At 47.4% G+C, this 15,434-nt stretch overlaps 1 protein-coding gene across 1 annotated transcript in view; it reads left to right on the top strand.

Moving 5' to 3' along the window:
* The first annotated feature begins 1,223 nt into the window (after positions 1 to 1,223).
* Positions 1,224 to 15,434, top strand: part of LOC140426516 (ALK tyrosine kinase receptor-like) — a 1,637,280-nt gene continuing 1,623,069 nt past the window's right edge. Inside the window, exon 1 of the mRNA XM_072511388.1 lies at positions 1,224 to 2,686. Within this exon, the coding sequence (XP_072367489.1) occupies positions 2,032 to 2,686 (655 nt within the window). The 5' untranslated portion in view covers positions 1,224 to 2,031. The remainder of the gene's footprint in view (positions 2,687 to 15,434) is intronic.

Raw genomic sequence — 15,434 nt, 5'->3', positions numbered from 1 at the left:
GAAAAACTGGTTTTGAACTTGTGCATTTTCTCAGACTTTTGTATTTCCTGCCCAATGGAAGGAGTTGGAAGAGTCAATAACCCGGGTGTGAGGGGTTTTTGATTATGTTGCCCACTTTCCCAAGGCAGCGAAGGTGAAGACAGAGTCAATGGATGGGAGGCGAGTTTGGGGATGATGGATTGGGCTGTGTTCACGACTGTCTGTAGTTTCATAGTCTTGGGCCGAGCAGTTGCCATACCAGGCTCCTTGGTTTTGCTGACATTGAGGGAGAGATTCTGTGATGAGAAATAGTTTCAGCACCGCCCCCCCCCCCCCCCACCACCACTAATCTCAGGCATTGAGTTCAGTGGCAGCACGCCCACTACTGCCCCCGCTGAGCAATTTCATAAAACCCTGGGTCTTCCGTGCTGTGTATGTCTGAATATTACACGTGCAGTGTGCAATGGGACCACCGCAGAGCCTTCCAAACATTCAAACATGTTTTATTATAGCGGTTCGAAACAGAAGTATAACTGAAAACGCGTAGCATTTAATTGCAGATATAAATCTCCCTTTCGCGGATTGTTTTTATTGAGAAAGCTACATCGGAAGACAGACAACGTAAGATGCAGTGGGTGTGGGGTGTTGGAAATGAATCTATATCAATGGGCAGTGATTAAGTAATACTTAGCTTAGGTCCTGAGAGCATGTAGATTCTCGGAGCACGGAAAGGCTGGGGCTGAGAGCCAGTAGAGATATAAAAAATATCACAATAGCATTTCGCTGAAAGGCCACATTGGTCAGATGAATGCAACGATAGCGCACACGGAGTTATCGGGGCTGGCGATAGATTGACGATATTTAAAAGAAAACCCACTGAGGCCGATTGTAAATATATCTAAGCCGGTGTGGAGAACTTGCTACATCTTCGGATCCATTGAGTGAGGGATGTTTTCACTAGAATATGCCAGTCTCACGTGTAGAGTGAGACTTGCCACCTGTCCGATTTGTCCAGACAGTCTGATTCTCCATGAGGCGGGCAGTCTGGAGATTTCCAATGGGTGAAATTGATCCGAGGCATTTCATTGTCAAAAAAAAACACCTCTCCCCTCCGCCCTCCCAGCCACTCCCCACCTCTCCTCCTTCTCCCTTCACTGATCTCTCCGCGTCTCCCGAAGCCAGCGCAATTCTTGAATGAGTTTATTAACGCTCCTGATGATTTGGTTTTGTGCGTGTGTGTTTTTTTCCTTCGTCTTTGCTCTCTCGTGTACCACAAGCAGGACCTCGACATTGCACTTGGCAAGTCAAGAGAGAGAGGCGGATCACAGGTCGCTTTCCCAGAAAAAAAGATAAGAGTGTGTTTTGTTGAAGGGTGTTTCCAAAGCCGGACTCGAGTGTCTGACTCACTCTGGATGTGTCTTCGGGGAGGCGCTGACGCTATAACCAGAGTTAAAGCGGGGGGGAGGAGGAGGAGGGGATGTATTTATTTTGTGACCGTGTAACAGCAGCGCCAGCCTGACACACACTCACTTGTGATATGTTTGCACACTCACGTCCACACACACACACATAGCAAGAGGAAGAGGAGTACAGAAGCAGCGGACAGGCACCGCGGCACACTCTCCATCCATCCAGGCGAGGCATTGAAGAGGAGACGGACAGCATGTAACCTGAGCCCTTCAAAACTGACAGGAGAGAGAACTGAACGCAACTTCCCAATCCAGGGGGAAACCCAGAGAGAGGAGACAAGAAACAGGAGGATTCTGAAGGGGAAGAACATTTTGGGAGGGGAGAGGGGGGGACACATGCATTTGCTGTGGAATTGCCCAGGAATCAATAATAGGAGCAGTTTGCAGAAGACGCGGCCACTGATGAAGAAGAGGAACGGTCGATAAGCTTCGATATTTGGCACCAAGGAAAATACTTCAGATTGTTTTTTTAAGGGGGGGGGATTGTGTTAAATTCCCTCCCCTCCCACATATTGTGTGTGCATTCCTTCTGCTATCCTGTTGATCTGTTGGTTTCTCTCATCCATTCCCGCCACATGGAATAATGAAGAGTGGGGGACTGGTGCTCTCACTCTTGCTTCTCGTGGCCGCTTTGCAGCCCTCCTGGGCGGAGAGGCAGCGGCAGCAGCGCCGGGGAGGAGGAGGAGGGACAGCGGCCGAGGCTCGCCCGCACAGGAAGGCGGCCAAGCCGGGCCAGACCTACACGTCGCGACTGAAGCGGAAAGGGCTGGCGGTGGACTTCACCTTCTCGCCGCTCTTCCGCAACTACCTGCTCCAATTCTTCGGGCGGCCCCGGGGCGCCGACTGCCGCCTGCTGCTGGACTGCGGGGCGCTGGCCGCCGCCCTGGAGCCCTTCCAGCCGGGCAGCCTGGCGCAGCTGGAGCCCGGCCCCCCGCCCTCGCCGTCCCCCTCGCCGCTCGCCAGGAGGAGACTCAACAAGCAGTCCAACCAGGTGGTCCTGGAGGTGGGCGCCCGGGACGCCGCCCGCTGCCGCCACGCCGCCCGGCCCGGCACCCCCTTCCTGCTCTACAACCTGAGCCGGGTCTTCCTGCGCTGGGGGGACTCCTCCGAGGGCAGGCTCCGGATCCGGCTGATACCCGAGAGGAGGGCGGCACCGTCCTACCCCCGGCGGGAGGAGATCATCTCCGCCGCGATCAGAGGCTCCGAACCACGGGTCTGGCTCCAGGTCTCCTTCCCAGGTGAGCTGGCTGGTGCTGGGGAGGGGGGAGGGGGGGGGGGGGGGTGACAGGATCAGGAGTGGCAGGTAAAGTTAGGCAGGGACAGAAAGAGAGAGGAGAGAAGAGGATGGGAAGAGAGTGAGGGAAGGAGAGGAGAGGAGAGAGAGAGTAGAGAGGATGAGCGAGAGGAGAGAGAGAGGAGAATGAGGATGAGCGAGAGAAAGAGAGAGAGAGGTGAGAGAGGCTGAGAGAGGAAATAGATATAGGGTGCGAGAGAGAGGAGCCAGGGGAGAGAGAAAGGAGCGAAGGAAAAAGGGGGAGAGGATGAGAGAGAAGGAAAGAGAGAGGAGAGAGGGAGAGGATGAGAGAGGAGAGAGGGAGGAGTGAGAGGATGAGAGAGAAGTGAGAGGAAGGGAGAGAAGGAGAGATAGAAGGGGAGAGCGAGAGAAGGAAAAGGGGGAATAGTGGCACGGATGGTAATAGACAGGGATGGGAATGAAAGAAGGAAAGCGAGGGGAGAGGAACGGGACCTAAACAGAGTGAGCGACAAGTGGTTAAACCCGAGGCATGAAGAGATACAGAGAGCTGGAAGGAAGTGTTAAAAAGTAATAATGCAGAAAAACACGGAGCCCAGCAACGTGCAGCGTGTAAAGGGAGCGACAGAGAGAACATGATACAAAGCGAGAGATCGAAAGCAAAGATAAAAGATAGGTGGGAAGATTTCCAACTGCTGGCCAGCCTAAACAAGCATGAATTAACTTTCAGCCAAGTGATTTGGCCTCATTGTTGGAGCAGATTGCAATGTCCAAGGGCAAATTGGCACACACCATGGACAGCGACCCGTCACTCCCATTTCCCCAGGTGTTGGCAGGTCCGCACGCAGCGGCCCTTAAACCTATTGCTGGAGGCCCCTCTAAAAGGCGATGAGACTCTTGACGCGTCTGACCTCCTAGGGTCAGGTGAATGAGGAATTCAAGCTGCAACTCTTGAGGAAGTGGGGGTCATTTTAGTCCAAATTCACCCGGCCAGGTCAGGGGGACCAATTGTTTCTTTTGCAAAATATTCCTTTCCACCCACTTCATTAGAGAGTAAAACTGGGCAGTGTGCAAAATCAACCGAGACAATTTCCTGACGGATGCATTTGGTTAAAATTGGCCACAAAGTTAACGACAACCCGAATCGGAAAATCAATTAGGTCAGTGCGACCTGACTGCTGGATTGGGTGGGGACTGGAGAATATATCTCCACCAGAATATCCCCCCTCCACCCCATGCAGAACCTGGAAGGAGGACCTCGTAGAGAGCAAGTGAAGGAGATTAGAGGCTGAAAGAGCAGACAGCGATGCAATGACTGAAGCCAGGAAAGTACACTGAGATTGCCCTCTGCCGATGTAGGGAGGCGGCTGTTGTGTTTCAGACATTGCCTTGTCAAAGTGCAATGTCCGAAAGCAATTTTCAGTTCATTAGCATGTCTTTAAGTGCCGGTGTTGCCTGTAAGGGGCAGTGATGCTCGGAGTGGGAAATGGAGTGAAATTGAAAGTGTTGCAGGAAATTAAAGCGACTGTCCAAAGTGGGTGACACTTTCCGAAAGCCTCAAAAAGTGTTTTAAAATATGAGCAGCTGGGGAACAAAGACGAGATTGGTTTAAAAAAAAGAAAGGGAAAATAAACTTATTCTTCAGGCATGAATCTGCCGTCAAGTCATGGAGTAGCCCTGCACCCGATCCTTTACTTGTTGGCTGCTGTAGTGAAGATTGCACTACATAATCTGGCTGCTTGGATAGAGCTGCTCTGTACTGCACAACAGCACCACCCACCCACCCCATCCATAGGCTTAGCGTTGCACCGTGCCCGCAAGGACATGGAGCCAAGCTTCAGATCACAGCTGACAACTGTTGTCACTGGGCATGACAGCCTCTTGTAACATGGCAGCTGAAGCTTTATTTGCAAAAGAATTGGCATGGCTCTTTAGCATGGTTCTGCATTTTGTAGCATGGTGGCACGGTGGTTATTATTGCTCCCTCACAGCACCAGGGATCTGGGTTCGGTTCCGGCCTAGGGTGACTGTGTGGAGTTTGCATTTTCTCCCCATGTCTACGGGGGTTTCCTCCGGGTGCTCCGCCCACAGTCCAAAGATGTGCAGATAAGGTGGGGTTTGGGGGTTAGGGTGGGGGAGCGGGACAAGTTAGTGGGCTTTTTCAGAGGGTCAGTGCAGAGTTGATGGCAGAGTGGCACAGTGGTTAGAACCGCTGCTTCACAGCGCCAGGGACCCGAGTTGATTCCGACCTTGGGTCACTGTCTGTGTGGAGTTCGCATATTCTCCCCATGGCTTTGTGGGTTGCCTTTGGGTGCTCTGGTTTCCTCTCACAGTCCAAAGATTAGGTGGATTAGCCATGCTAAATTGCCCCTTAGTGTCCAGTGATGTGCAGGTTAGGTGGCGTTACAGGGATGGGTGGGGATTGGGCCTAGGTAGGGTACTCTTTCAGAAGATCAGTGCAGATTTGAATGGCCTCCTTGTGCACTGTAGGGATTCTATGATTCTATGGGGATGGACCAGATGGCCTATTTCTGCACTGTCGCGGTTCTATGGAAAGTTCCAAACAGGTCATAGATTATCATAGAATTTACAGTGCAGAAGGAGGCCATTCGGCCCATCGAGTCTGCACCGGCTCTTGGAAAGAGCACCCGACCCAAGGTCAACACCTCCACCCTATCCCCATAACCCAGAAACCCCACCCAACACGAAGGGCAATTTTGGACACTAAGGGCAATTTATCATGGCCAAACCACCTAACCTGCACATCTTTGGACTGTGGGAGGAAACCGGAGCACCCGGAGGAAACCCACGCACACACGGGGAGGATGTGCAGACTCCGCACAGACAGTGACCCAAGCCGAAATCGAACCTGGGACCCTGGAGCTGTGAAGTAATTGTGCTATCCACAATGCTACCGTGCTGCCCATTGGCAGCTAGACGCGCCGACTCGGCAGAAAAGTTTCCTGACATCTTGGCAGATGGAGTCAATCGGCCTTCTTTGCCTGTTGAGTCCTTTATTGAAACAACTGACACTGAGCTTCATGAAAACCTAAACATTAGCAAAAGGAAAAGAAATAGAGAAAGCCCTCAAATCACAAATGAAATGTGAAGGGTTGAATTTATTTACCTGGGCCATTTAAGTCAGCTATTACAACAGCTAATTCCCTCATAACTCTGGATATCTTTTCATGTGGGTAACCTTTAGACTTGATGCACTGCTTGCCTAAAGAATGGACCCGGGACCCATTAAAAGCTCATTTGGACCCAGTGTCTATTCGTTTGAGGTGTCGCTTTTCCACCTTCACTGGTCCCATTGCCGGAATGTACATTGCAGTCCAAACTGGACAGGGCTCCTTCCGGATGGAATTTCCATCCATTTCATGATGCAATAATGGGTGGCACAGCAGAGGAAATCCCAGGACATTGAGAGAACCCGTGTAGTGAGAATGACCAAGTGAAATATGGCGAGCAAAGTATAGAAAAGCTGTACGGGAGCTGTTCAGAGACTGCAAGAGAGCCGAACAGAGAAGCAGCGGGGGGAAGTTGGAAAAGCAGATGAGAGACTACATGGAAGAACACTGTTCAGGGATTGAGGGAGAGGTATAGAACAAGGGCATGGAGAAATAAGATGAGCGAGATTCTGAGAGACCGAGGGGAGGACCTTGCATAAATGGAGCAAAGGAGAAAATGGGAATTAGAAACAGAATGTGAAAGAGAAGTACAGATACAGAATAAGAAACAGAGGACAAACGAGGAATGGACCGTAAGATAAGTTAGATAAAGAGAGAAAGACAGAAAGGGTGGAAATTAGAGTGGGAAGTATTGAAACAAATAAGAGGAGGAATGATGGAGGAGAAGGATAAAGGATGGCTCAAAGATGTGTTATGTAGCAAGTGGTTCCTAATGAATAACCACGAGGCGGATGAAAGATATCGGAGCTAAAAGAAAGTGACAAGACACAAGATTAAGAGAGAGTTGAAGAATTTTGTTCTGCCTTCTGAATAGACTTGTGTTGGAAAAAAAATCACTGGTTTAAATCCACCTGTATATTGATATGTGCAAAAGTGATTTAGTTGTTCATTGGATCATAAAATGAATGAGGGATGGAAAGCCAAGTGTTGTGGAAAATGTGAGTATGAGGGAAATATTATATAGCACTTGGCATGAAAACTTTTCTGCAAAATTTGAGGAGAAGAAAATCAAATGAAAGAGAATTTTCTTTACAGCTATGTTACATCAGTCACACAATATTTCTTGCAGAAAAATGTGTGTATTGACTTTCCTGCGTCCTGGATGTAAATTTTGGATCATATCCCGATATACACCTTTAATCTTTTTAAGAATGTTTGCTTTAGAACGGGAAAATGGCATTAATCCCAATACACCATCCCATTCTGATAGATCAAACTCACCTGCCTGTCACCAGTGACTTTGAACTGTCCCGTTCGATGTGTTTGTGAAGTGATGTTTTTCACAATTGCATTACCCTTTGGATGAAAAAAAATCCATCTGACTTCCCTTTCCACAGTGAGCTCCCTAATTTTGAACGAGTACTCTGTTAGTTGAACCTTTTGCTGTGGTGAATAATTTTGTCTGGATCGCTGACTTTTGTCAATCTCCTTCATCGATGACATTTACGTGGTCTTTTCAGTGGAGATTGTTGGAGTGTTAGCATGCAATATGTTTCTGCTTCATCTTGATTGGGACTAATTGGATAGCACTCTCAAAGAGGCTGCAGAGACACAATGAGCCAAATGGCCATATTTTATGATGTATAATTCCATGATTCTTTTAGTTAATGCTTACCCGAGAACACACTACTGATAGAATATAGACTATTTTGGTAGAGGATGATTTGCATGTTTAGTTTCAAGAGAGGACCTAGGTCTACATTAAATTGAATCAACATGAAAGCTGACGTAATTTAATGCTAATATATGTGATGTAAATTGGACAGATTTTTGTTGTAAAATGCAAAAGAATAAGTGTCTGGGACATAGAAAACATCTAAATATTAACCAAATGAAAATTGAGCTTTATTACAATGGCAAATCAGGTTCCTGTGTCCAGAGATTTAAAATGAACTGTATGTCCCATTAAAAGTGCTAACTTTAATCACTATAACTGCAGAGCAGCCATATCTCACCTTGCCTGCTCAATAAACAATATTCTGTTTGTGTGAAATCCTTTGTTCTGCTGCATGCAATAACTTTATGCAGGGTGTTTTACTCTAGTTGGGGGAAGGGTGTGAATGTGACGTCGGAAATTATAAATAAACACAGAATGCAGTGGAAGTACATTGCATCTGGAAGAGAAAAGTATGTCAGCCTTACAAGCAATATTGTGCCTTGGAGTGACCCTTCCTTTAGATGATATCTGTCCTGCTTTGCTTTCTTGTTCTTTTAAAATCACATAGACATGATTGCGTTTTGCAATGAATGCTGTAGTATTTACATAGTGCTCTAATTCATAAAGGTATTAGGTCCACTTGCCAACGATTACTGTTAAAAATAGTCAGCTTTTAATGTTAATTGCCTTGATTGTCAAAAGTAGGGTCTAGGTCCCTGAATCATAAAGTTTAAACAAGTCCCAAGTTCAATTTTGGTCAGTCTCGTGTCAGTTGAGTTAAAGTGACTCATAAGTAGGAGTTCTGCAATTACATGGTATTTACAGGTCATTCGGCCCAACAAGTTGTGGCCAGGCAAATGCCTTCTGGATTAGGGAAGGGACAACCAACTAATGCTTCCATTTTTGATCTCTGCACAATGATCCACTTACTGGAAGTGTGTGTAGACCCTATGTGAGGGCAGGAGTTTGTCTTCCGATTGTGATGTTTCCCACGGGTGGATAACCTACTGATAGTCCCTGTCAACATTCCCTCAGAAGAATTACTACTTGGAGCAAAGTACTGGAGGTTAATCTGTTCTCTGTCAAACTAATCAGCAGAGGGGAGAACATTTGGAGAGCATGTTTTTTTAAAGTTGATGAAAAATTGGCTCTCTTGCCTGATATAAAGATTAACAGTGGAATTTACAAGTTCAGTCTGCGTGATTTTTGAAAACTTTAGTATTGCTGAAAAGAGGCAGATGGATAATCTTAAACTCTTGGTTAGTGTGATTCATAGAACACTCAGGATTGTTCAGTAAATGCTGCCTAATTGTGGGCTCACATCAAACGTTAGACATCATGTTCTGAATTTTGAAAGTATGGGCAGGTTGAGTACATTCAGTACTCTGCCTATTGTCAATAGCCAAAATATTGTGCTGTTTGATATGATCAGCCACTCATTGGGATGTACGGCCTACGTATCTGGCATCATATCAGTACTGGAATCCATGTACCACACGACTCATTTGCGTGGTAGGCAGAATGTCTTTTGGCTTGACAGCAGCATCCTGCTATTGGAAAACACTATTCATGTTGACACTGCACAGTAGCAGTGTGAAATGGCTGGCTTGATCAATTGCTCAAATTTGTTAGACGGGATGCATTTTGGAATAGAGCGCATCAGTGCGCTCTGTTGGGTAATGGCTACCCCGATCAGATCATTCCTCCCTGTGCATCGCACATACTGATGAGTGGGCCAAATTTCACCATTTTCGGACCTGAAAAGTGCCCAGTCCACATCAAATTTGCCTGGAAGGGTAAAGTATCTTGAAAATTTTGAGCAGCAGGTTAAACTAGACGTTTCATGCTGCTACTAAAACATGCAGAGGAAACACGAGTGGTGTTTCCCACTTACAGAATGCTGCCAAAAAGACATTCTAGCGACCGCACAAATGACTAAAGTGGCATATGAATTTCAGTACTAGTGCGATGCCAGGTATGTTGGCCATACGTCCCAACAACTGGCGGATGGTATTCACAGATTTCACAGAATTTACAGTGCAGAAGAAGGCCATTCGGTCCATCGAGTGCCCACCGGCTCTTAGAAAGAGCACCGTTCTAAGCCCACACCTCCACTCTATCCCTAACCCCACCTTACCTTTTTTGGATGCTAAGGGCAATTTAGCATAGCCAATCTACCTACCCCTGCACATCTTTGGACTGTGGGAGGAAACCGGAGCACCCGGAGGAAACCCACGCAAACACGGGGAGAACGTGCAGACTCCGCAGTGACCCACACGGGAATCGAACCTGGGATCCTGGTGCTGTGAGGCCAATGTACTAACCACTATGCTACCATGCTGTATCAAACAGCAAATCTGTTTAACTGCTCGCAATAAGCAGAGTGCCGACCATACTCAACTAGACCGTGCAGGTAAAATTCAGAACATAGTGTCTAAGATTTGATGTGATTCCACAATTGGGCAACATTTGCTGAAAAATCCTGAGTGTGCTAAGAATTAGATTAACACCCTGGGTGGCACGTGGCGCAGTGGTTAGCACTGGGGCTACGACGCTGAGGACCCGGGTTTGAATCCCGGTCTGGGTCACTATCCGTGTGGAATTTGCGCATTCTCCCCGTGTCTGCGTGAGTTTCACCCCCACAACCTAAAGATGTGCAGGTTAGGTGGATTGGCCAAGCTAAATTGCCCCTTAGTTGGAAAAACAATAATTGGGTACTCTAAATTTTTTTAAAAAAGAATTAGACTAATACCCAGTTTAAGATTATCAGTCAGGCTCAGTTATACTTCCTCAAAGCTACATATATTCATATGCATGGGTCTGTCTTCTGCGGGCAAAAGGAACATATCCAGAATTGCACCTTTTTGAATAAAAAAAAGCAAGGGGGACAATAGCTCCCTGGTGCATTCGCCATGGCATCATCGCAACCAATCAGAGCCATCTTATCAACCAATTAACACCTTTTTTCTGATGCAGTATAAATTGTTGTTCCCATTGAAATCTGGCATTCTTGCATTTGGCATAACGAGTGCAAGATGGAAAGCTTCAAAAGCATATCTCTTTTATCAGCAACATTCAAGTTCTACACTACCAAGCAGCTATTTTTAAACATGTCTCTCACCAATTTCTATTTTAAAACTTTGCTTTATACCAATTGCAGTTATATCTCAGGCGGTGCAAAATTAAGACATTATGAAGCTACATCCTTGATGTGATCTTGCACCACCTGCTTAAATTTGATTCAAGCCACCCTGCACTCAAGCTGCCCTGTAGAAGGAAAATAAACTTGTATTTAGATAGCATCTTTCCAGACTTCAGGTGCCCGAAAGCAATTTACAACGAACAGAGTACTTCTGAAGTGTACGCGCTGTTATAATGTAGAGACATGACGTTGTTGTGAAGCTAACATAATATATGGTGCAACTGATCTGTTGAGGTATGAGTCTAGTTACAGCCTGTATTTTAACCCCTGTGTTTTGTTGCTGCTGGGGAAACTATTGGTGGAGCATGATCATTTTCTGCAGCACTAATATTTTCTATTGTTGGCTTCAGCAGAAAAACTGCCTGGTGCTTCGAATTAATCAGACTTTCAAATTGCATTCACGTCTGTCGTGCCATTGTTTATTGCAGCCCTGAATCTATAAGATTCCAATATGGTGTTCTAATCTGGTACAGAAATAGTGCAAACAAAAATAGGACCTGCAAACGCTAGAAATCTGAAATGAAAATATGTTGGAAATACGCAATGTTGGTAAGATGAAAGGTTTAGTGTTTCAGGTATGCATTCTTTGTCATGACTTGTTTCTGTTTTACTTTGAACAAAGAATATTCAAATGAAAAGCCTATGAAAATATATGCAAATGCACAGCAAGCTGTTTGGTGTGTAGTAGGTTAAGGCTTTAACACATTGCGGCATTGAGTTACAGGACTCAGTTTTGAACTTATTTCAGCACCTTCGTTGTCCTGATCTCAGAAAATGATAGGACAGTATTGGCCTGCGGGCCTGGGTTTAGCCCAGGTAGGTAGACAGCTGGTTCATGATGCAGAGCGAGGCCAGCAGCCCGTGTTCAATTCCCGTACCGGCTGAGGTTATTCATGAAGGCCCTGTTTTCTCATCCTTGCCCCTCATCTGAGGTATGGTGATCCTCAGGTTAAATCACCTCCAGTCAGCTCTCCAACCTCAAAGGGGAGAGCCGCCTATGGCGACTTTCCCTTTACATATAACAGGTCTTGCTGTTACAGAAGGGAAAAGGAATAATAAGAATAGGTTCCTCACCCGGGGTGGAGGGGGGTGGGAAGAGTGGAGACCTCCTTGTGAATCTGGCCCTGGGCCCAACCAAACTTGCCATCAACAGGTCCAGGCAGCGGGCGACTGAGGGGATTGTCTGACCCGACTGTCCGCTCCTCTACCGCGTGGCCAGGTATCCTTGGAGGGGTAGCATGTGGGGTCCATGGCCACCACCGAGGCCTTCTGTGCCCAGTGGGCCTGCACAGTCTGGGCTGTTTTATCAACCCCTTTAATCACATTTTGGTTTGATGTTTTAAGCTTCATTTGCTCCTTGTTATTGTTTAGGGCAGTGTCCCTTTAAGGGGATCCCCCTTTTAATCTGCCCCTCAGTTTGCTTATTCAGTTTAATTGCTTTCCATCAAAATAGTTAGAGGCAACAAACCTTCTTGGTGGAAAAACAATAACTTGCATTGTAGATCAATAAGTAGGCAATGAAACAAAATATTTTGTTAATACCAGTAGGTACAAGGAAAGAGGCCACTCTTTGGCAGAATGCAGTGATTCCCATGATGTTTGCGGGTGACAGGGTAGCACAGTGGTTAGCACTGTTGCTTCACAGCTCCAGGATCCCAGGTTCGATTCCCGGCTTGGGTCACTGTCTGTGCGGAGTCTGCATGTTCTCCCTGTATCTGCGTGGGTTTCCTCCAGGAGCTTCGGTTTCCTCCCACAGTGCAAAGATGTGCAGGTTAGGTGGAGTAGCCATGCTAAATTGACCCTTAGTGTCCAAAAAGGTTAGGTGGGGTTACTGGGTTATGGGGATAGGGTGGAGGTGTGGGCTTAAGTAGGGTGCCCTTTCCAAGGGCCGGTGCAGACTCGATGGGCCAAATAGCCTCCTTCTGCACTGTAAATTCTATGATCCTATGTTTGAAAGTCTGGGGATAAGTGTATCACTTCAGGAATGAAGGCTACAAATTACTGGCAAATGACAGGGGGCGGGATTCTCCGTTGGTTGACACTGAAATCGGGAAACGCAATTGGACAGAGAACAGTTTCCAATGCCAAAATCTGTGGCGGGCGCCAATTTGACGACAAATCGCAATTCTCCATCACCTCGACAGCGGTGTCAAAGAGGTCCCGAGCACACGTACAGTAATCACCATTTGCATATCATTAGCAGGCCTGACCAAGTATTCTCCGGGGCCTCCGCGATTCTCCACCTCTGATGGGTCAAGTTCCTGACGGCACGGTTCACTTGTGCTTTTAAAAATCAAGAAACTGGTGGCATGGCTGCTAAGAGAGAGAGCGGGGTTACAGAAAGTGTCCAACATCGCCATAGTTTGCTGACAGTTGTGTCTCTGGCTGGGGGATGTCTGCCAGGGCTGGCGGGGGAGTAGCAGAGTTTTGCCAGAAGGTGAGCTGTCAGGTCGGGGTGGACGGGACGGAACACCATTGCCGCAACCGGAAAGGCAGCCATGCAGCTGCGCACACTGCTAACAGCCCACTGTGAACTTAGGATCATGGGTCGTATAGCTGTTCCTCCAGGGCACTCCCCTAGGTACTCTCTGGCCCCTTCCGACCCATCAGCAAGATGGCCGTGCTCCAGCGCAACCAGTGCCACCTTGTTGGCTGGGATGAGCGTGTGTGGGGATTGTAATGCGGCTGCAGCTTGTCAGCCTCCCGAGTGTCAATCACGGACTTGGCGAACCCTGCACCGTTTCTCATTCGAATCGATTGCATTCCACATGGCGCTGGTACTAGCCCCTCCACAGTCGCTGAATCGGTCCGAGTTCGGCGCCAGTTTTGCTGTCCACCAATCCTGCCCTGGCAACACTTAGTCTCAGGAACGGAGAATTACGCCCAACATGTGTGTGACCTACATTCATTCTCTTTATTGTACTCGAGTGGAAAGAAAAAAACAGTATTGTTCCACAAAATACTTCCAATGATTTTTGAGAAAAGCTGCTGAAACTGTCACTAAAGTTTCTTCATTTCCGAATTTCAGTTTGAAATATAACATTAAAAAATCCACTCCTCCCACTCTTGACGTTCTTTGTGAATGCATATCTTGAAAACACTTGCACCCAGCCTGTGATTTCCTTCCCGTCATTAGTTGGGCTACTGGCATGCGCCGAGAGCACAGGAGCAGAATTGTAATGTGCCAAAGACGAGAGTTTAATGTGATTCTGCCCATAATCCAGCCACAACTTCATCATTTGCAGGTCACTCCATTATCTTCTCTAATTGTCTTTGACATGACCCCTTTATGTCTGTTTTTATATTTGGAAAAATTCTAATGATATAGCTGTTTAATAATGTGGACAAAGAAATCTATGCATCCTGTCTTTAGCCTAAGATCACTTCGTCATTTCGATTTATGGAGATGTATCTGGTTTGCAGAGAGCTGCACCCAGGAGGGCATGTATCTGACACTCTTGTAAATGTCAGGCACACGAGGGTTCTGTTTGTTTGGCGCCACTAGGTGGCGCAAAAATCCTTTTTCCACCAAATATCCTTAACTATTGATTTGGAGATGCATATTTCGGCAGGGTACAGTCTTTCCTTCCTTCGCTTTCTTCTGTAGGGACACAGGGCAATGTTTAGGTTCTCAAACCAATTTTAAAAAAACACTGTTGTAAAGAAGGCCTGAGAACAGTCTGGCAACTTTCCACGGCGTTCTCAGTGAAACACTCACCTTTTTGCTGAGCTGTGGCTCAACACATGTTGGAGATCAACTGGTCACCTCGACAGGTGAAGCACATTGCATCTGAAACATCACTTGTCTTTACTGACATAAAACACCCTCTCTTTTTCCAGCCAGAGACACCAGAAGCTACGTTTTTCGGGACAGGGGGGCTGGAAGCCCAATGTCTTCCTGTTGCCAATCCACATTGGCAGCAAAGGTGGCCATTTGTCTGCCAGCTGGGAGGTCAATGGAGGCAGGAAGTGGCCATTAAAATGCTGTTTCTTGCCTCCATGGGCATTTTTGCCCACGTTGGGAAGGTTTGCCAGCATATGAGGAGAACATAGAACCCCTACAATGCAGACGGAGGCCATTTGGTCCATTGAGTCTGCACCCACCTTCTGAAAGAGTGCCCCATCCAGGCCAACTGACCCCCCCCCCCGCCCCCCGGCTCCATCTGCAAAACCCCACCCAATCGACACATTCCTGGACACAAAGGGGCAACTCCAACGTGGCCAATCCACCTAAACTGCACAGCTTTGGATTGAGGGAGGAAACTGGAGCACCCAGAGGAAACCAAAGCAGACACGGGGAGAAAGTGTAAACTCCACACAGACAGTCACCCAAGGCTGGAATCAAACCCCGGTCCCTGGCGCTGTGAGACAGCAGTGCTAACCACTGAGCCACCGTGTCGCCTCAGAGCCTGCCCAGTATATCTTCAAAGTCTCACAGAAGGCTTGGGGGGTGGCAGGAGGGGGCGGCACTCCATACACCATGGAGAGGCCCGTGGTGGCAATGGCCCTACTGGTGGCAAGGGTACTGCCAGTGAACAAGAACAAAGATCAATACAGCACAGGAAAAGGCCCTTCGGCCCTCCAAGCCTGCCCCGATCAGGTGTCCTATCTACACCAATCGCCTGTATCCTTCCAAACCCTGTCTGTTCATGTCTCTATCCAGATAAGGCTTAAAGGTCACTAA

The sequence above is a fragment of the Scyliorhinus torazame genome, chromosome 1 (assembly GCF_047496885.1).
Source record: "Scyliorhinus torazame isolate Kashiwa2021f chromosome 1, sScyTor2.1, whole genome shotgun sequence".
Taxonomy (NCBI): Eukaryota; Metazoa; Chordata; class Chondrichthyes; order Carcharhiniformes; family Scyliorhinidae; genus Scyliorhinus; species Scyliorhinus torazame.
Note: the sequence above shows the minus strand (reverse complement) of the source record. Positions and strands in the feature narration are given on the sequence as shown.